General features: G+C 33.4%; 1 protein-coding gene across 7 annotated transcripts in view; it reads left to right on the forward strand.

The window, feature by feature from the left end:
* Positions 1–21459, forward strand: part of CALCRL (calcitonin receptor like receptor) — a 105319-nt gene that overhangs the window by 73150 nt on the left and 10710 nt on the right. For all 7 annotated transcript variants that reach the window (XM_070045941.1, XM_060302159.2, XM_060302163.2 and 4 more), the window contains 4 exons: positions 11723–11849; positions 14765–14918; positions 16252–16312; positions 16396–16462. In XM_070045941.1, the coding sequence (XP_069902042.1) occupies positions 11723–11849; positions 14765–14918; positions 16252–16312; positions 16396–16462 (409 nt within the window). The remainder of the gene's footprint in view (positions 1–11722; positions 11850–14764; positions 14919–16251; positions 16313–16395; positions 16463–21459) is intronic.

The following is a 21459-nucleotide window of genomic DNA, read 5'->3' on the forward strand; positions in this document are numbered from 1 at the left end:
CCAAAATCAGTATTTAAAAAGACGACAAAGGGTGTCCTAGAATTCCAAGTCCTATGGCTCCAATCAAGTTTGAAATTTAAGGATATAAATAAAGTTCTAAACTAACTCCATAAAACCAAATGTAAAATTAACAGTTTCTTTATGAAAAAGCCATGATTTAACTGAGCAAATGCTTGCTGTGTACTAATGAGGCAATAGTGGGACTGCCAAGGGAAAACAATATTGCAAGCCAGACTATACATAAATGCAAAGTATCCAGTTTCAAAGCTCTAATTAGACCAGTCATCTATTCTGTCTACTATGGACTGACTTTGTAAGAGGAAAAGAGTATGTCATAGAACTGACTTATCAGGACAATGCAGAAATTAAAGAAAATAATATCTGCTGATCAGGGAGTGAAGGTACCAAAAATGTTAAGCCAAACAACAAAATAAACAGGGAACAGCAGATGACTTCAATAATCTGAAAGACTAAAATGGGAATAGATTTTGTATAATAACAGAGAGAAAAAATAGTTGGCTCAGTTAAAAACAATAACAAAATAGACTGAACCATCTGTTGACCAACTGACCTTTCTGTCACCCAAGATTTTCAGATATTAGGTGTCAACCTAGCAGGAATTTTGAAATAGGTGATTTCTATACTGGGTTCATAGCTGCACCTAATGATCTGTAATGCTACTTTCAAGCCCAAGTCTATAATTTAGGAAAGAAGATTAGAATGAAAGAGTTAATTTTTTAAAACAAAATATATAATTTCAATATCAGCAAAGTTAGCATTTGTGAAAGTATTTTGCAGGCTGAAAGCAATCTACACAGGTAAACTACATTTATTATTGATTAGGAATTGAAAGAAAATCTGGTTCAATATTTTTATATCTGCATTTACATATATTATATTTTAAAAAGCAAATGCTATTCAACCAATACAAGTAATTTTAAACTGAAGGGTTAAAATTTTAAACTTGAGAATTAATTTATTTTCTCTGTAGAAAAACACTTTTTAAAAAACTGAAATTGTGTATATACATGCTAAGTACTTCAGCTTTAAAGATATAATCTGTAGACCCATTTCTCATTTTAAAAAGAGACGCTAAAAATTTCATGTTGCCCCAAACATCATCTTCATGTTCAACATATTGATAGACCTTATTTTTTTCAGAAAAACAGGTTTTCTTTTTTTAAAATCAAGAATACTATATGCAATATATATATATAACGTATATATATATATGTTAATTACTAAAAATTTCAATGCTTTAGAAAAAAGATTTGTGACATGCTACATAGGCAAAACCTCATTAAAACAAATAAATATCTTGCCAATATATGGAAATTGGTTCTTGGCCTCTACATAAAAGAAAAATTAAGGTTTTTAACTAGTTGCATTGTTTATTTTTAGAGTTTATTCTGAAACTACAATTAACTATTCATTTTCTATAGTGAACTATAAAAAAGCTTTAATGGTGAGTTAGCATGATAGATATATACTTGATTTCAGGTACAAGTTAATTTTAATGGATAGTGTAATACAGTAATTAAAAACATGGGATATATGCAAATCTTGCCATCACCACTTACTAATAGTATGGACTTATCCTGATTTCTGTTTTTCAGTTAGCCTGTTTCTTTATAATGAGTCCTAACGTTTAAAATACTGGGCAGAGAAGACACACACAGTACCTGGCATGTAGCAAACTTTCAATATACAGTAAAAGGTACTAATTTTGTCTTTAGACAATATCAATCATGTAGGCACATAGACTACACTTACTTAGTCATCTAACATTATCCCTATATAAATAGTAACTCAGGGCTTCCCTGGTGGCGCAGTGGTTGAGAGTCCACCTGCCAATGCAGGGGACACGGGTTCGTGACCCGGTCCGGGAAGATCCCACATGCCGCGGAGCGGCTGGGCCCGTGAGCCATGGCCGCTGAGCCTGCGCGTCTGGAGCCTGTGCTCCACAACGGGAGGGGCCACAACAGTGAGAGGCCCGCGTACCGCAAAAAAAATAAATAAATAGTAATACAAAGTAAACAACAACAAAAGCCCCCAAAATTGCTGTGGAGCTACAAAGAGCTATGGGAAGACAGAGGAAAGAAAGACTCATTTTGACTCATAGAATTGGAAGATTCTTGAGGTGATAATCTCACTGAAATGAGTGTTGAATAAAGAGGGTAGAATTTCAACAGATAGAAATTGTAAGCCATGAAAACTGAAGAGATTATCTAGTTCAACACCTAATTTTACTTATATTCTAAGTAGTTAACTAAGTTATCTAGGGTTCCTCCCCATCTATGTACTTTCTGTTTGGCTTAGTAATTTTATTTGACTTTAGTTATCTTTTAAAAATGGAGAATTTGACCAGAAAGAAGCAAAGTTTCAAATTAATTTTTCTTTTTTATTATACATTCTCAGGCTTTATGAGAAACCTGGGCCAAGTTAGGCCCGGGTATACCATTCTAAATACTTTTTTATGTGTTAGACAGCCTTCACTACAGGTAAGTAGTTAAGAGTATGTTCTCTAAACAGGCACATCTTCTCTTAGATTCCACCTTCGTCAGCTACTTGCTGCATAGTATCGAGCAGCTTCTTTCATTTCTCTAATCCTCAATTTCACATCTTTAAAACGCAGATTCTATTAGTATCTATATCATAGCTGAGATGATATATATGCATTGTTAAGTGGAGAGTCTCGTTTGGAAAACACTATTATTGGCATAGTTGTCACTCTTGCTCTTTCTTACTAGTCCATTAAAAGATTTTATATAAATATTTAGCCCTGACTGGCACATTTTAACAGTGGGCGCTTTTAAAACATAATTAACAGTGGGCTCTTTTAAAACATAATTAAAGAACACAGTTTCTAGTTTTATGTGTACCACATTTTTAAAGAAATTGTTATAACGTTCACATTATAAGAAAAATAAGTATACAATGAATGAAAAATTTTATAAAACAAAGTAGTAGTATAATTATATCAGGAAAAAATTGAGGTTAAGTAAATTAGTCAAAGATAATAAGACTTTTTTAATGCCCACAAGATATCACATAGCTTACTCAGTACTTGAATTTGTAGTCTTTGATTTTAAGGCACTTTTAATATATACTCCCAGAACTATCTACTAAAATAGGAAAAGCCACTATCAACCCAAAACAACTATCCACTAAAACAGGAAATAATGGAAAGAACAGCACAAATTTAGCTCCATGAGAGCAGGAATCATCACTGCTTGGTTCCTTTACACATTCCAGGGCTTAGCACATAACCTTGTGCATAGTAGGCACTTAATACATTTTTAAGGAATGAAGACATGAACTGACTTGGAAACTTATTTCTAGGACAGACTTTCCCATGACTTATCTGTGACCTTGGACAAGTCCCTTGAGTTTGTCTGGCCTTGGCTGTCTCCATCAACAAAGAAAGACATTAGAGTAAGACTCTTTACAATTCTAGCCAGTAGAAGCAACTGTGTAAAATAACATAGGATACCCTGCAGCTAGATCCAAAGAAGACCAAGGCCATCTCAGAAAATGCTTAACTGAATGGTTAATGAAGCACGTTCATATAGTCATGAGCAATAGAAATCTTAGCTTTCTTCCAACTAACCTGGAAACAATTCCTAGGAGAGCTGATGTTTCACATAAAATCATTGTGTGTACAAAAATCTATCAATATCTCCTTTCTGCTTCTGAACCCAGTTCCTCATACTGCAGTCATTCTTGCTTAGTCTAGGGTAGAGGCAACTATTTTTTTCATTTGTTAATTGAGTGAGGGTCACTGATCCATCCTAATAAAAACCAAGACCATACAAAAAGTTGATTTACGGTACTGTTTGTTATTTTTTATTTAGAGAGAGAAAAGAAAAGTCTACTACTCATCCATGCTTTAAATTAGAAGCAGAGAACACGAAACACTATTTACCAGATATACTTCAGTTTTATATTAGAGCCAATTAAGGAAAGAGAGTGGGAAATAAAAAGAAAGGGAACAGAAAGGGAGGGGAAGAGAGAGAGACAGAAATTTGGGATTTGCCAAGCCCTAAGAGGCAATGACTCTTACTCATAATGATCCTTGGAAAAACAAAGCAGAACCCTTTAGATAAAAAAAATAAATAAGCTTTACCAGAATTAATTATAAATTATATTTTAATTACTGTTTAAAATCTGAGAGCATAGCAAATCTTGCTCTTACTTTCAACCCAGACAAAAGGCTCCATATTCTTGCACATAAAAGAGCACACGTAACTTGCATGGGGAAGAAGGTAGTTCTTTTTTTTTAAACCATCTTAATTTTGCTGACATTTCAGACAGTGATTCTAAATAATTTTAAAGCCAAGTTGCATATTTACAACTATACAGAAGATGATATTTCTCGGTAGTCCTGAATAAAATTCAGCAAAACATCTATTTCTCAACTTAATAAAATGATCCTTTAATGCTTATATTTCTGCTTTTCAGGACAAGTGACACAAATTCTCACCTTTCTTTTTTTAAAGTCATATTTGAAAATATTCATTCAATATTGTGAACCTTTCTCTCATTTCCAGTTTCTTCATATATCTCTTGAATTAGAACAAGTATGGCTTTCTTCTTTAAGCTATAACTATTCTCCTGAAAACTGTTCATGATTCAATCTTTAAACTGGTTTCAAATAAAGCTAACTATTTAAAGAAATCCTACATTGAAACAGAGAATAGAGAGTCTTATCTACAAATCATGTTCTGATGTCCCTGTATTTGCAAATCAGAGCTATCACTTAAATAAGTTGTTTAAAACCTGGCAAATCTGCACTGTCAGAAGTCTGACAATGGCTGAGTTCAGAAATAGTCATGTAGCGATCCTTGAATAACATACCTCTGAGTGCCTACCCAGGACCACCCTTGCTTTCTCCACTCTTGTAAGAGTGCATTCATTGTAAGTCTGTTGTGCACTACAGTTCTGAGATACATTCTATTCTATTGTATGTATTCTAGACTTCGTTCAGCTTAACACTGGATATTGTTAGTTATAGTTTTTCATATAATGTTTTATTAGAGCATACTCACTGAGTCTACTTCCAAATTAATGAATTTAATCAATGTGCTGAAACATCCTTCCCTCTCAAATGAACGTGATGAGAGCTGAAAGCATACCTATTCAGGAATGCGAGTCTTGGCTGGAAAGCTTTTTAAATATGTCCACTGTAATTATATAATAAAAGCATTGCATTTCCACATTAGAGTATCAGATTTAAATCAGGACAAACTGGTGCAAGAAGTAATGGGTTTACTCTAACAAAATCCAGTTCCTCTATAATGTAACTGCTATTACTGGTTTATGGAGAAGAGTCCCAAGTATGGAAATATAACTGAATTAAAGAATTTGGACTTATTTTAAAGAGTAAATTTATTATTTAAACTATAACTAAATGTTAAAGATTACATATTTATGTTGATTTTTCTAATAAATATGCAACTTCTTTATAAGTGTATTTATAACGTATATTTAAATGTAAGTACTATTTAAGCATAACTGAATTTTCATGGGAACAAAATGACAAATTATTTTAAGAATGCTAATGATCCGCTGCTTGGTGTAAAAACTATACAGTTATTAGAATGGATTAAAATTTTGTAATTTGAAATAGATAACACAAATAATATAACATCTTTCTTCCCCAAATCATAATATGTTTTGCAATCTGGTTTCCTACTCTTGCAGACATAGTTTATTTTCCTAGACCATACCCACTGATATGACTATATATGAGGAGAAAGCAAAGCAAAGTAAACCCTCCCAACTGTAGCATCTTTTTAGTAGTTAGGAAAAACAAAACCCAAGAATGACTGGATATTACATTGCTAACATTTGCTGATGGAACATTAAGATGTAACATAAGAGTAAGAGCTGCAGAATCAAAAAGTCATTTAGTAAGTTATGTTCTTTGAATTTAATTTTCCTCATTTAGTATGGAAAAAAAACAGTGTAGAGTTTTGCCTTATGCTTTATTCACATTGTCTGTCCTTCTTGCCCCTCAAAAACCTTAAGCTTTAACTTTAAAAAAAAATGTTCGACACAGGATGCTCTCTCTGCTTGAAATGCTTTCCTTCCCTATCTTCTCCTGTTTCAGTTCTATCTGGAGTATTCCCCTCACTCTTGCCACAGTTTTCGCCTATCTCCTAATTCTATTTTAACTTCTAAAAAGCATATAACACTATGTAGAATTACTTTATGTAATATATGTGTCTATTTACCCTCCACCGTCCCATGAGTAACATGAGATCAGGATCTTGCTCTGTGTTGTTCATAACTGTTTCCCCAGTATCTAGAAACAGTGAACAATATATTATTATGCATCAAAAATAGTTATAAGTGACTAAATGAATATTAAAGGAGACAAAAGCCTTATTATTGATACTTTATTAAAAACTTAAATGTTCAAATTCAAAAGATCACTTAATAGGATTGTGACCTGGAGCAGCTTACCTCAATTTTATTAAAGGATAATGATATTTCAAGGGGTTGTTAAATGAGATAATGAATGTGGAATACTTATATCTGCACCTGGGATATTGTAAAGCCTCAATATCATGGTGTATGCTATTATTATGAATTTTATCTCTAAAAGGGTTGTTTTTCGGTTTTGCTTTTTGGGATTTTTTTTTCTTTTTTTTCTTTTTTTTAGAGCATAAGAATCACAGGCATTCAGAAAGCCAGACTATTTCTTCTCTAGTTTTCTGCCCATTAGGAGACCAAGAAGCACACTTGCACTGGGGCAATTCACACATGAGAGCAAACCATTTGGCCACATAAAATGAGCAGGTCTCTTCCTTATGCAGCCTGTATTTATATGTAATATTAAATGAGCAACTTTGAAAGGCATGGGCAGTGGAGGAGAGAGCATGATAGAGGAAGGGCAACCATTTCCTCTCTAGCAGGACTTGACTGAGCACCTTGGTTGAAACACTCTTGGACTCTTTCTAATCCGGCTGAATGGATCACGAGCAGCCTCCAAAAGAGAGCTAATGCTAGAGGTTATGTCTACTTTGTGTCACATAACCAGGTGATTCCATCAACTCAAAGTTCCATTGCCAGTAGACAAAAGATAGCCATACTGCTTATTCTTTTAATACATTTATTGCTTTCTGCCTGTTGTTTTTGGCAGTGTTCCTATTGGCACAGGCTTTCCTTTCGGATACATGATTTGTGTTTTCTTGTGGAAAAAGCTGAGCATTTGGAAATTAAATTAGATAAACTAGCATAAGGAAGTAGTACACTGTAGAGTGGGCTATTCTTTTATTGCTTGTATTTCCTCCTTCCATGACTAGTTTTGCTCAGGATTTAGTACTGAGGAAAGTAATTTGGAAATTTCGACCTCATGTCAAAACCAAATGGGAATCAAAGGCAAGTATTTTGTCTATACTGTGGCAGAACTTTGAATATGGAGCAGCATAATAGCTGGCATCAGCATGACAAGGAAAGTGGAAATTTGCAGACAACTCCTTGGGAAGATAATTTAGGTTGCTTGATCTATTGCCCTTCATCACATGGAAATTCTCTTTCTGATGCTGAATTCTTGTGTTTTGTAACAAAAAGATGACAATGTATCATTGCGTTACTTAAAACATGGGCAGTTTTATATTACTGACACGAAACTTGATGCTATTTTATTATTTGTGAGAGAAAACCATTAGAGAATTTGATTAAAATTAACCGCATGAAAACTATGTTAAAAATAATAGTTAACTTGGAATGTTCACTATAGGTTAGATATTACGCTTAGCACTAGACATGATTTAACTCATTTAACCTTCCAGCCAATCCTATGAAGTACTATTGTTATCCCTATATTACAGAAAAGGAAACTGAAACTGAGGATTAGAGTTTTTAAATAACTTGTCCAAAGTCACACTTTCAGTAGGTGGCACAAAAAGAGAATTGAAAGGCATGGTTACATTACACATGGAATGTAATGGTTTTGCTGCCACACTTATGCCAACTGCCTCTATTACTCCGCTTGTCAAAATTGCATATTGAAATAGTGTTCTAAAATAATTATACATAGAGAATATGAAACGGAAACAATCCAGACCCACAAACCACATTTTCTATTCTATGGTTATGCTAGGATAACATTTAAAGAAATCAGACAGAGATTTTTGTAAAACATTCTATAAGCCTATAAAACAATTTTTAAAATATTTTGAATAAATAATCACATTAAAGAATTTAGGATAGGTTAAATTGGTTGCAGATTAACATTTGAAAAAATAGCAAAGTATTTTAGTATTTCATTTAAGCAAACCAGTGTGTTTACCAAGTACATATTTTGGTTTTCGTTTTCAAGTTGATTTTATTTGGCTTAATGTACTTAGACATATTAATGAATATGTTTAAAAGAAAACAATACTCATCACTAGAAAAATCTGAACCATTTTTACCACTAGACATTGAGAAAAAACATGTCAGATGGCATTTTTTCCTGGAGGAAAAATTCGAAGAAACCAAAACTATAGTCTAGTATTGTAGAGAGTACGACTTATTTTACACAACACAAACTGAAATGATTTGGCAATGGTTCAGTATGTTACAACGATATAGACAGCTAAACAGGATATCAGGGTTCCTAATGCAGAAGTATATGGTTTGAGTCATATATGGTAGATTATCTATGTTGACCATACTACTTGGATAATTTTGTATAACACTCAAAATAAGCTTCATGTGTCTATTGAAATGATTTCATGTGTCCTCTTAAGTATTTGTTTGGTTTTGGTATTCAAAAATTCATTTACCATAGAATTTCACTCTATCATTTCAAAATTTTGCCCATAATATGGCATTGTTTGGGTCTAAAAGATGGAAATATGGTATATTCTTTTATCACATAGTAAGAGAATAAGAAACCATTTTTTTGGTGACTGTAGTCACAATAATTACATCTTTAGAAGAGAATAGATACCAGCAGCTCATTTTTTTTTTAACATCTTTATTGGAGTGTAATTGCTTTACAATGGTGTGTTAGTTTCTGCTATATAACAAAGTGAATCAGCTATACATGTACATATATGCTATCTATTTTACATTTGGTAGTGTATATATGTCAATGCTACTCTCTCACTTCATCCCAGCTTACCCTTCCCCCTCCCCGTGTCCTCAAGTCCATTCTCTACATCCAGCAGCTCATTTTTAAGTCTTTAACTTTCAAGCCAGATTGAGGTGGGAGCAGAGTCATTAGAAAAGAGGGAATTCTCAGAGGAACAGAAATACAGACTATCATAGAGAAGAGAAGAAGTTTAAATGAACACAAGGAAAATTAAACTGGTTTTTCAACTAACTAGTTGGCATTTTATTTTACGTATTTTCAATCTTTTCACATGTGAATCCTATAAATATCAACAGTTATTATATAAATGCTGTTTGTTTTATGTTCCTCAGTTCATATCTTTCAGCTCTTACTTCTATAATGAATTGCTATTTTTGAAAGCCTTCTTCAATGTTTGTTTTCCTGCATTCCAATTTACTCTTTACAAATATTTCTGACTTGCTCTGTAAGCAAACCCTCCTAGTCTTTTGGTCATAATTTGAAAAATATGAAATTTTGTTTATGTATATATGTCTTAACCAATGGACCTGGATATAAGTGTGTTCAGCAGAAAAGGGCAAAACAACCCAGTTAAGGAAAACATTTTATTTTTTTTCCCATGATGGTAGCTGAGTTATCTAAATTCTGTTACTAAAAAAGGGCATGGGTGTTTTATAATTGCATGGATAAGCAGTTTTTCCTTAAACAATAGTTGGCACTCTATAGGCACAGGGTAAGCCCAAGACAGGCATTTTAAAATAAGACCATGTTGACAAATTTTATGTGTTCATAATTTTCAACACAGAAGAGTGATAAATTACAAGAAATAAACTACACATAATATGTATAAATGATTTGAAAAGAGTATTTTTTATTAGACCTCTCCTCATATTCATTAATTCTCTTCACTCTCAGTAAACACAAGCACTCGTGTCACTGCTGTGGCATTTTATCAAAAATAGAGCCATCTTTGCCTCAATGTTGACTTCAGTTAAAGAGCAGAACTCATGATACTCCTTAATTCAAAAACTTTCAAAGATTCTTCTTCTCTATAGAGTATCATTTTTACACTGTTCCTTGATCCCTGCCTGCTTCTCACTACTGTCATGCACTGCAAAGTCAAGTCAAGTTAAAGACTCTCTAATATGAAAATACTAGCAACTCTCAGCTGTTTCTATTTTGATGGACTCCATCTGGACTTCACAATTGTTGGTATATGACTGTCTCACACACAATGATTGATCTGAGGGCCGTCTTGTTCATGAAGCCTTTCAAAGAAGTTTCCCTGATAGCATCTACTTCTGTGAAAGGCATGTATTGAAATTCCATAAATTTTGATTTGGATTGGATTCACTTTCAGATCCTTTAAAATACTAGAGCTATATACACGATCACAGACCTTTAGCTGCAAGAAATTTCAGAGACAATATAGCCTAAACTTTGCATTTTAAATATAGAAAACCTTGGCATCCAGCCTAACTATAATATCCTGGGCACATATTCTATTTAAAATAAGGTGATATAGTGATAAAACTAGGTTAAAATCTCAAAGTTTCCAAAGTAGAAGTCATTGATTTGAGTTATATAAGACAGATTATCTAGGTTGATCATATTAATTGTATAACTGTGTAAAACCCAAAATGAGCTTTTAACTCTTTGTAATGAAATGATTCCTCATGTCTTCCTACATACGTTTTGTTTTGATATTAAGTGTTCAGTTTCAAATGGATTCCTTTATATTATTTTAAAACTTTACCCATAATAAGCCATTGAATAATGCTTCACAGAAGAGGTAATACTTGAATTGGTCTTTGATCATGGGTAAGGCAGTCATATACGATCTTGTAGAGCAGATGTGGATTCAATCTGAAGACCAGCATTACTTGTCACGAATGACATCTGCTCCTGAAATCTATTTCTATATGAACTCCATTTAGGCAGTTTTAAAATTTTGTTTTACACATGAGGACCTTCAGTAAAAGGAGGTAATATTTTTATATCTTATGCATGGCTGGGCCAATTGGAAAAAAATTCAGTGAAGCTGAGCAAACCTCATTGGTTGCTAAATCTATATTTTTATCAACTCATTTCTTCTAAGTACAATGTTATTTTTCTCATGATTGGTCTACATAATCACCACTACCACATAGGAGCTATATAAACAGAACAACCATAAATCACCATAAACAGGCTATATAAATAGAACAGCCTATGTGGTATAATGAAAAGACCATTATCTATGTGAGAATCTGATGACAAATCCAAAGTTTTCAAATTAATTAGCTGCATGATTTTTTGATCAATTATCTATTTTCACTGAATTTCAGTTTCTATATCTTCAGAATGAATTAGAATATTAATCATGATGAGAGATTAAGGGAAGAAATTTATGTAGAGGCCTTGTACAGACAAATTTCCTTTCCTTATATATGTTTACCTGTACTGAAGCAACTCATGTGTCTCTATGCTTTAAGGAATTATAGATTTTCCCCAATTAAAATTTTATCATGAGTAAATCTTGGGGAGAAAAAATAATTCTTCCCAATTTGGAGCAGCTGCTATGAATTGTGAATGTATCTTATTTGAATGATTATTAATACAAAATGTGGAAACATTTTATGATGTCAGCACACTTTGGTTTCTCTTGCCTTTCAGGAGCCTAAGTTGCCAAAGAATTACCTTGCACAAAAATTTGTTCTTCTCTTTCGTTTGTAACTCTATTGTAATAATCATTCATCTCACTGCAGTGGCCAACAACCAGCCCTTAGTGGCCACAAATCCTGTAAGTAAAATGAAGTTTAGGTTCAAGGGGTTAGTGGGGAAGAAATAGGAGAGGTGGGGGGGCAGGGGTAGATACATGTATATGTGTGTAATTAAGTACTAATATATGTATATTTTATGTCTGCCATATAAAGAGTATGTATATGTAGCTATATTCCAATTTAGAAAGGTAAATATATCTCAATATTCCCCAAGTTATAAATATTGCATAACAAAAGGAAGAGTAATTTCTTTGTTTCAGTTACCTATATATGTTAAATGTCTTCACCTCATTTATGGTTAGAGTCTTACTGCTGGTGGGACATAACATTTCCTCAATCAAATTTTTAAAAAATCAAGCAAAGCAACTAACTGTGCAGTTAGAGAAAGGCAGGACGTGAAAATGGAAAATTTAATTTAAATTATGTGTTTGGTATCAGGCTGACTTTAAAGAGTTAATAAAACCAGGGAAAATGAATTATGCCTATATAATATTGAACTTTATCAACATAAAATTTTTCAAGTGCTCTACAAAATCCTAACTGTCTCAGCAAGTATTTGTAAATTGTTCCCTTACAATCCCTTTGGAAGCACAGGTTTTAGGATAAATATAAAAAGATACACAAAAATAAGCACAGAGACTATCACAATACAAAAGCTATATTTTAAAAATATAACCTGACATTTACAATACAATTTTATATATTTTATGCAAGTTATATGCATATGTAAGCTATGTTTAAATTAAAATATCTCCATAAATAGCAAGCATATAGTTGAGATTTTTTAATTGCCTGCTTTTATATTTGTAGTATCTATAATACAGTTTTGGATGTAGATTTGGGAAGGGTGTGTATATATGATATATAAAATAGTTTTTATATAAAAGATTAAGGTTAAGATTATAAAAGATTAAGTTCTGGTTACTGAAATCGGGGAAGGGAAGGAATTTTCACTTAATTGTTCAATAAACGATACTCTCATATGTGTTTTATGTGTGCTTTTAGGGTAATTTCCAAAATTCTAAAATTCCCTGTGTTGTTTGCACATATGCATCTGGATGCTTAATCTTGTATATGTTCCACTCTAAAGTCACTGGGTGAGGAAACACTGGGGTATAATTAGCAATATAAAAAATTGGCAAATATCCTGCCATTTTAGAGTGCATTTCTCTAGAGCAAGGAAAGTCAGAGTTTTGTCATGAAGCTTCAGAGAAAGAGACTCTAAATCTTACATTTATATACATGTGATACTGTTTATCACATAAATTGCAAAATGTAGTATAGTTACTTTTAATGTATTCTTGGAAAATTTATTGTCTGTTTATATTGCCAATGCCATCAAAAAAATATTTTTCTAAAGCATGCTTTAAGTTCTTTTTATCATAATAATTTATAGATTAAATTTTTAATGAAATCAGGAGTTGGAAGCCCAATTAGATATATGTATCTAAAAACTATACAGATAAAATTTTGAAGCTGAAGCCTATCATTTCTATATAACATAGTTAAATAACTCAGCTTTATTTTTGAGAGAACTTTTTAATATAATGTTTGACATCAATGTACAATATTTAAAATTTAATATCATACATTCTGCAGATGTATTTAATAAAAGAATAGTTTTATAAATATCCTCAGTCAGAAGGCATTATGTATGGTCGAGAAAACAAAATTTTGTTCAGGATGTAGCTTTGATTGATGTTGTATGAATTAGCAAATCATTTAACTTCTCCAGTACTCAGTTTTTTATCTATAAAGTATGTGGCTAGTGATTAATCATGCCTCACAGAATTATCTCAGGGATTACATAAAACAATACATACTAAAATATTTTTAAGCTAACTTATATGCCAATGTTATTACTACTATTCTATGATAATATAATATTTATTTTCTAGTGCATTTAATTTCCACTTTTCCTTTTAGTGAAAAAGATATTTATTTCAAAAACAGTGATAATTGCCACTAAATATTTGAGTTCCAGTCTGGAAACTGGAGCTGATGGGAGTTAATTGGAGAGCTTTAAATTTATTCCCCTTGTTAAGGGGTAAATATCTCTTTTACTCCTTTGTATTTTCTTTACCCAATATTTAAACCTCTCTCTTCCTGTCTCTTTGAGAAAGTGAGACCTCAGGAAAAGAGGAAGGAAAACCATAACTTTTTTTTCTTTTTACCTACATGAAACCCTCAAACCCCGTATTTAAATAAAACAAAGAATGGGCTCATTAGATTATTATTTAATAAGTATCTGCACTGGTAGCACACGATATGCAAGACTTCCTAAGTATTTGGCATTTTTCATGAACTGCTTTTAAAATTATTAAGATTTTTCCAGCAGAATGCAACAATCGAGGAGTTCATGATGACATGGTTAAAATAGATGTAAATTCATTCATGTGCAAAACTTTGATACTTGTAATTACACAATAACTAAAACAATATTAAGAAAATACACACCCACTAAATGTAATAAATTCGGCATTCACACATTTCCTGGGAGGTGTAGCATTTTAAATCTCTGAAGTCAGTGGCTAAATACTTTAGAGGCACCATTAGATGGGGATGAAGACTGGCTTTTATAAATCTGAATCATTAGTAGGAAAGATTTTGTGTAGAGGAGAGAAAATTCTGTGTTTCTGTATAACTAAGCTAAACTAGAATATTGCTTTACACGTACATTTATAAACAACTAAATATGGATTGCTTTCTGGGAATTCCCTGGTGGTCCAGTGGTTAGGACTCTGTGCTTCCACTGCCAGGGCCCAGGTTCAATCCCTGGTTGGGGACCTAAAATCCCCCAAGCCACATGGCACAGCCAAAACATATATATATATATATATATATATATATATATATATATATACACACACACACATATATACATACATAAATCTATATATCTATATCTAATATATATATCTTTCTTTCCTCATAGGTTAGCTGTAAAGTGTTCCAATTCATTCATCTTTACCTGATGGGCTGTAACTACTTTTGGATGCTTTGTGAAGGCATTTACCTACACACACTTATTGTGGTGGCTGTGTTTGCAGAGAAGCAGCACTTGATGTGGTATTATTTTCTTGGCTGGGGTAAGTGCCATCATGCATATCTACTGACTCATCTTTTAAGAAAACTTTTGGAGGATGCAGAGTTCCTTTGTAATAAAAATATTATTATTAATCATTTTGTAAACAATATCAAGTGATTAACCTTTGCTCATTGTTGTAAATTAAAATATTTAAAGTACCACTGACTCACTGTTTTCGGTAACCACAGGTCAATTAATAATACAATTTTTTTCTATTTAATATTCCAGTGTATATTTTGGCCAAATATGTAGTGACTAAAACAATAGAATTAGAATCATAAATTAGGGATCTATTCTGAATCTCCTTTTTCCTCATGTGCCAAATGAGGGCATTGGGCTTAACCAGCTTTGAAGTTCCATTCTAAAAATGATTGTTTAAAAAAATTGTTATTTTATTTTAAGAGTAGAGGCAACAGTAACTGAATAAAGACAGCCAAAAAAATCTGCTTTTTCCACACAATCTCGTGACATATTATTCACAAAGCAAAAAATAATACACTTCTAACATATTTTTTAAAAATAACCAGAATAATACAAAACATAAAATGCTGAAAATGAATTCATTGTACATGAATTCAAAAGGACTAGTTTCCAGAAACATAACTGAAATGATACTTATCTATCTATCCATGTATCTACCTATTTATCCAGTCAGATAATAGATGTAGATATATAGAGGTATGTACACACACACTATATATTTTTTTACTGAAATAAATATTGTTCCTATTGGTTGTTTGATATTATTGATAATAAAAGTGTCATATATATATTTTCCAAGTGAGTCCAATTTTTGCTCAATTATATGTATGTATGTGTTGAGGCTATTAGTACACTCAGGTTACCTTTATAAAATATACCTTCATTTTACATTTGAAAGATCTGATTTAGAATGCTAAGAACATGCAAACTTTCTGATATATAAGCCATCTCTCTCTCCCTTCTCTTCTTCTTCACATAGTCAGTCTCAACTTCTTCCCACATCTGATTGGTCAGTTCCATCTTATGGAAGATATGTGGATGCTGAATTTCTTCTAAGCTTTTGAGCCCAGGCAGCACATTTATGAACTTAGATCTGGAGTCCACTGATTCAAAATGGCTCAGATTAGAAGAAACTGTACACACACACACACACACAAGCCTGAAGACAGATACCTAATACTTCATCACATTTACTGTATGAGTAGACAGATAATATTTACATCAGAAGCACACAGTGACCAGCTATTTTTGCTCCTAGAGTATCTCTGAGTTTCATATTTCATGACATATTTTAGGAATTCCATCTACAGAGAAAGATGCCTATTTATTTTCTTTTTGTTTGACATTTACAGGATTTCCACTGATTCCTGCTTGTATACATGCTGTTGCCAGAAGCTTATATTACAATGACAAGTAAGATAATCTCTCTTTTTGATTTCAATTGGAAATAATTACAATGAAAATCTTCAACATAATTTCCCTGCTTTTTCCCTTAGCTGCTGGATCAGTTCTGATACCCATCTCCTCTACATTATCCATGGCCCAATTTGTGCTGCTTTATTGGTACGTAATTAAAATGCTCCTTTTTTCATCATTGTTCATAGTTCAACTTTATTTCCTGAAACATCTGGCCTATGGTATCCTTCAGGATCTCAGTAGACATAGATGGCATACTCACAGTGTTTGATTGAAGAGGGTTAAAGGAAGGTGTTATATTTGAAGTGTTGGCAGGAAGAGGAAAGGAACTAATTCATAAGGGATGGTGAGGCACCAGGCACCAACAGTGGGAAGCTTTTATCATGGATAGACTTTAAGAGAGGGTTGGGTGAGTGCTAGGAGGGGTAGCCCAACAAGAGGTCTGGCCTTGGGTAGAGGAACACAGCAACTGTCAAAACCACAGCCTGACAGGGAAAAAGGAGAAAGAAATACTCAAACTTCTCTCTTTTCCCATGCTCTGATCTCTTGGATCCTCCCATTGGCCAAATGCAGCAAATGCCAAGGGTAAAAAAGCCTTGTGATGATGCAGTCCTCAGACCTGCCTCAGAGCCTGCTGGGGCGCAGAGCAGAGAAGGGCAGAGGATGGATCTAGTGAGTGGGGATGGCAAACAGGAAAAACCACACACCTGTGATGGTAATAAGACTAATATCCCCATAAAGAAAAGACTTTAATTTGGAAAAAGAAAGTATTGCTTAAACTGTTGTTTTATCATAATGATCAGCACTTAATCCAAGTTCACGAATTGGACATTTTTAAGTGTGGTTGCAGGAAAACAGAAGTCAAATTCAGTGCTTTTATTACATTGTTTCAATGGGGAAATAAATTAATCTAAATTAACATGCTTTCTCTCATAGAGCATTAGAGACCAGATTGCAATTACAGTCTTTAAGACTGTAACTATAGCTGATATTTAATTATATATAAAAAGATGAAGGGGGCACATTTCTCAGCCAAAATTCAAAGCTTCCTAACCCTTCTTTTCAGATCCTTTTTTTAGAGAAATATTCTATTATTTTACTACATTTTCTAGCTGCAATTTAGTATGTGGTTATGTTAGAACACTATTCAAGCCATTCTCAAGTGTATCACTGTTATTTTCAAAAGTTTGCCATAATTAAGAGGGTAAATTTTAGAAGCTGATTGCCTGGGTTTGAATTCTTCTACCTCTTATTTGCTATGTGACCTTATGCAATTAAACTCATCACTCTGGGCCTCAAGTCCCTTATTTGCAAAACAGAGAATGTAATTACAGATACTTTTATTTTTTTTTAACAAGAAATTAAATGAGTTAATACATAAAGAGTGCTTAGCCTGGCATGTATAAATCATGGAGCAAGTGTCAAATTTCTGGTTTGTGCTTGGCTACACAAGACAGCCAGTTCAAAAAATCAACACATGAAATTTATTATTATATCTCATGGAAATTTTCATGTACCTTAGTGCAGACTTTATGAAAATTTCAGAGGCAGAAGCATTTCCTTCCCTTGCTACTTGCACATACTAGGAACATGTATAACACATTGTTTAAGCTGTATCCTGAGAAGTCCTAGCTTTGTATTCTTGGAAAGAACCAGCATTGAAACCTAGCTCTACCATTGCTGGTTGTGTTTCTCAGGGCAAGTTCTGTTTTGTTTTGTTTTGAGCCTCTCTATGCCTTTGTTTTCTCATCTATGACTATGCAGTAATAAGAATAAATACCTCATAGGGTGTTGTAAGGATTGAGATGTATCCTGTTAAGCAATTAACACAGTGCCTAGAATATAATAAACTCTCAAAAAATGCTTTTAAAAGATTCTTCACTTATAATTTCTACATGATACCATGATTCTGTTTTGAGGAAAATACAAAGAAATTAAGATTCTTTTTTTGGGCCATCCAGAAGCTTACAGAACAAATACAAGGCAAAATTTTATTATAAGAGATCTGGCTCTAGAGAGGGGTATGTGATTCAGAGTCCTAAATCAGAGAGGTTCAGGAAATAAGTAAAAGCACCTAACAAATGAAAAATATAACAGCAATTAACACAATCCTTGGAAGAGCCTGTCCACAACAACTTTGGGAGGGAAGAGTAGATGGTGCAGTTAGGATAAAATATCACATAGGAATATAGCCCATCAAGCTGCTCAGTAAGAAAGGAAGTGAAAATCCACATTATTTGCAGAAAGCTTTTTCCATTTTTCTGGCCTAACCAAAGATTAGGAGCCTATTTTTCTAACAGGGTAATATGATCTGTCCTTGTTTAAGCTCTAGGGCTCCTCACTGGTCCTGGCCAATTCCAAGGTCTTGGGAGGGGCTCTAGCAATTTTTTATATGGTCACATATTTTTGTACAATTTTTATAAATGAAGAGATTTCAACCACAATCAGTTTCTTTCCACTCAGACTTCCTCTGTCCCATATTCCCTCGAGCAGGGTGGTATTGGAGTGTCTACAGCACTTTTGAGATCTTGCTAAGGGGAAGTTGAGAGGGGATACGGTTAATTTGTGTTTAGTGAGAGATGTTTAGGTCACTTCAGTGAGCAGTTAAGTGATTGCTGGCTAATCTAGTAGAGGAATGGCTTCCAGGAATCCTGCTGCCACTGGGTTGATTCACAGGGCTTCCTGCCATGACCCTAGGTGGTATCATGATGTGAAAATGTCCTGTTGTACCTACGACCATCTATGTGAACTTTATGGGTATTGGAGTAAAAACAAGTTTCTTCTCTTTTCCTTACCTAGTTTTTCTCTAAGATAGATGAGATTCAGATGTAATTCATCTGAAATTCACTATTCTTGTTCTATTTGTATTTAAAATAAATGGAAGTATTTGCAGAAAATAAAGTAGGATGACTTTCTAGTTTCTAGGTTCACATTTTAAATCAGACTTGCCATTTGGAGAAGCACTTTGCATTTAGAAATTTTTATATAATGGGCATTTAAATTGCAACATTTATAGTGATTTTTATAATTTATGATTTTTGCATATTAGGATTATAAAATATTCTAAATTCTAAATTTATAAGCAGATAAAATGGCATTATTACTTTTTATTCAATGGGCTGGTAGTAATTTCCACTTAGTCAAAACTTTTAAAACAGTAATGAATGCTTGGGAAGGGAAAACAGTAGGATGGGTGGAATAACAGCTGATGTGTTGATTCATCATGTTTCATTCTTACACCTGTTGCAATAGCTTATTCTGCTTTTGTCTTTAGCAGACAGTCCTGTGTCTGTAACCATGTTACTTTTCATAGATGTGTTTCCATCAGGATTATAGTTAGCTGTTTATTTTTGAAGCATATGTTCCATTGAATTCTCTAAAAGAATAGTAGAATATTTTTATGCCCAGTTATTTTCATAACACATGCCTTAAATCAGCAAATGTATGTTATTTTTTCATTGCTTTCTACATTAAATGAGATGCTACCATTATTTTTCTGATTAAAGTATGTGGATATAAATTGCATAATAGTACACAGTTTGAAATTTTTACATTATTAAACAAAACACAGATGCTAGAAGTCAGGGTGAGAAAAAAGGAAAGAGAACAGCATAGGAGAATAAGAGCCCGAAGGGACTTTTCTGGGGCTATTGTCCATAATTCTGTGGAAGGCGTAAGGAATAGGCATAGAGGATATAGACAAAAGTAACAGATATTGACATGGATAAAGATAAGAAAGAGAGAACGTAGTATTTAGGAAGAGAGAGAGAAATGTATTTCAATAGAACTCTGTTCATTTCTTGAACACTATATATATATTTTTCACATCTTTATTGGAGTATAATTGCTTTACAATGCTGTATTAGTTTCTGCTGTACAACAAAGTGAATCAGCTATATATATACATATATCCCCACATCCCCTCCCTCTTGAGCCTCCCCCCCACCCTCCCTATCCTACCCCTCTAGGTTGTCACAAAGCATCGAGTTGATCTCCCTGTGCTACGCAGTAGCTTCTCACTAGCCATCCATTTTACATTTGGTAGTGTATATATGTCAATGCCACTCTCTCACTTCATCCCTGTTTCCCCTTGCCCCTGTGTCCTCAAGTCCATTCTCTACGTCTGCGTCTTTATTCCCTCCCTGCCACTAAGTTCACCAGTGCTGTTTTTTTAGATTCCATATATATGCATTAGCATAAGGTATTTGTTTTTCTCTTCCTGACTTACTTCACTCTGTATGACAGACTCTAGGTCCATCCACCTCACTACAAATAACTCAATTGCATTTCTTTTTATGGCTGAGTAATATTCCATTGTATATGTGTGTCACATCTTCTTTATCCATTCATCTGTCCATAGACATTTAGGTTGCTTCCATGTCCTGCTATTGTAAATAGTGCTGCAACGAACATTGTGGTACATGTGTCTTTTTGAATTATGGTTTTCTCAGGGTATATGCCCAGTAGTGGGATTGCTGGGTCATATGGTAATTCTATTTTTAGTTTATTAAGGAAGCTCCATACTGTTCTCCATAGTGGCTGTTATCAATCTACGTTCCTGCAAACAGTGCAGGAGTGTTCCTTTTTCTCCACACCCTCTCCAGCATTTATTGTTTCTAGATTTTTTGATGATGACCATTCTGACCGGTGTGAGGTGATACCTCATTGTGGTTTTGATTTGCATTTCTCTAATGATTAGTGATGTGGAGCATCTTTTCATGTGTTTGTTGGCAATCTGTATGTCTTCTTTGGAGAAAGCTTTATTTAGGTCTTCCACCCATTTTTGGATTGGGTTGTTTGTTTTTTTGATATTGAGCTGTATGAGCTGCTTGTATATTTTGGAGATTAATGCTTTGTCAGTTGCTTCATTTGCAAATATTTTCTCCCATTCTGAGGGTTGTCTTTTCGTCTTGTTTATGGTTTCCTCTGCTGTGCAAAAGATTTTAAGTTTAATTTGGTCCCGTTTGTTTATTTTTGTTTTTATTTCCATTTCTCTAGGAGGTGGGTCAAAAAGGATCGTGCTGTGATTTATGTCATAGAGTGTTCTGCCTATGTTTTCCTCTAAGAGTTTGATAGTGTCTGGCCTTACATTTAGGTCTTTTGTTTGCTTGTTTGTTTGTTTGTTTGTTTGCGGTACGCATGCC

Source organism: Globicephala melas, chromosome 7 (assembly GCF_963455315.2).
Source record: "Globicephala melas chromosome 7, mGloMel1.2, whole genome shotgun sequence".
In the NCBI taxonomy this organism is placed as follows: domain Eukaryota; kingdom Metazoa; phylum Chordata; class Mammalia; order Artiodactyla; family Delphinidae; genus Globicephala; species Globicephala melas.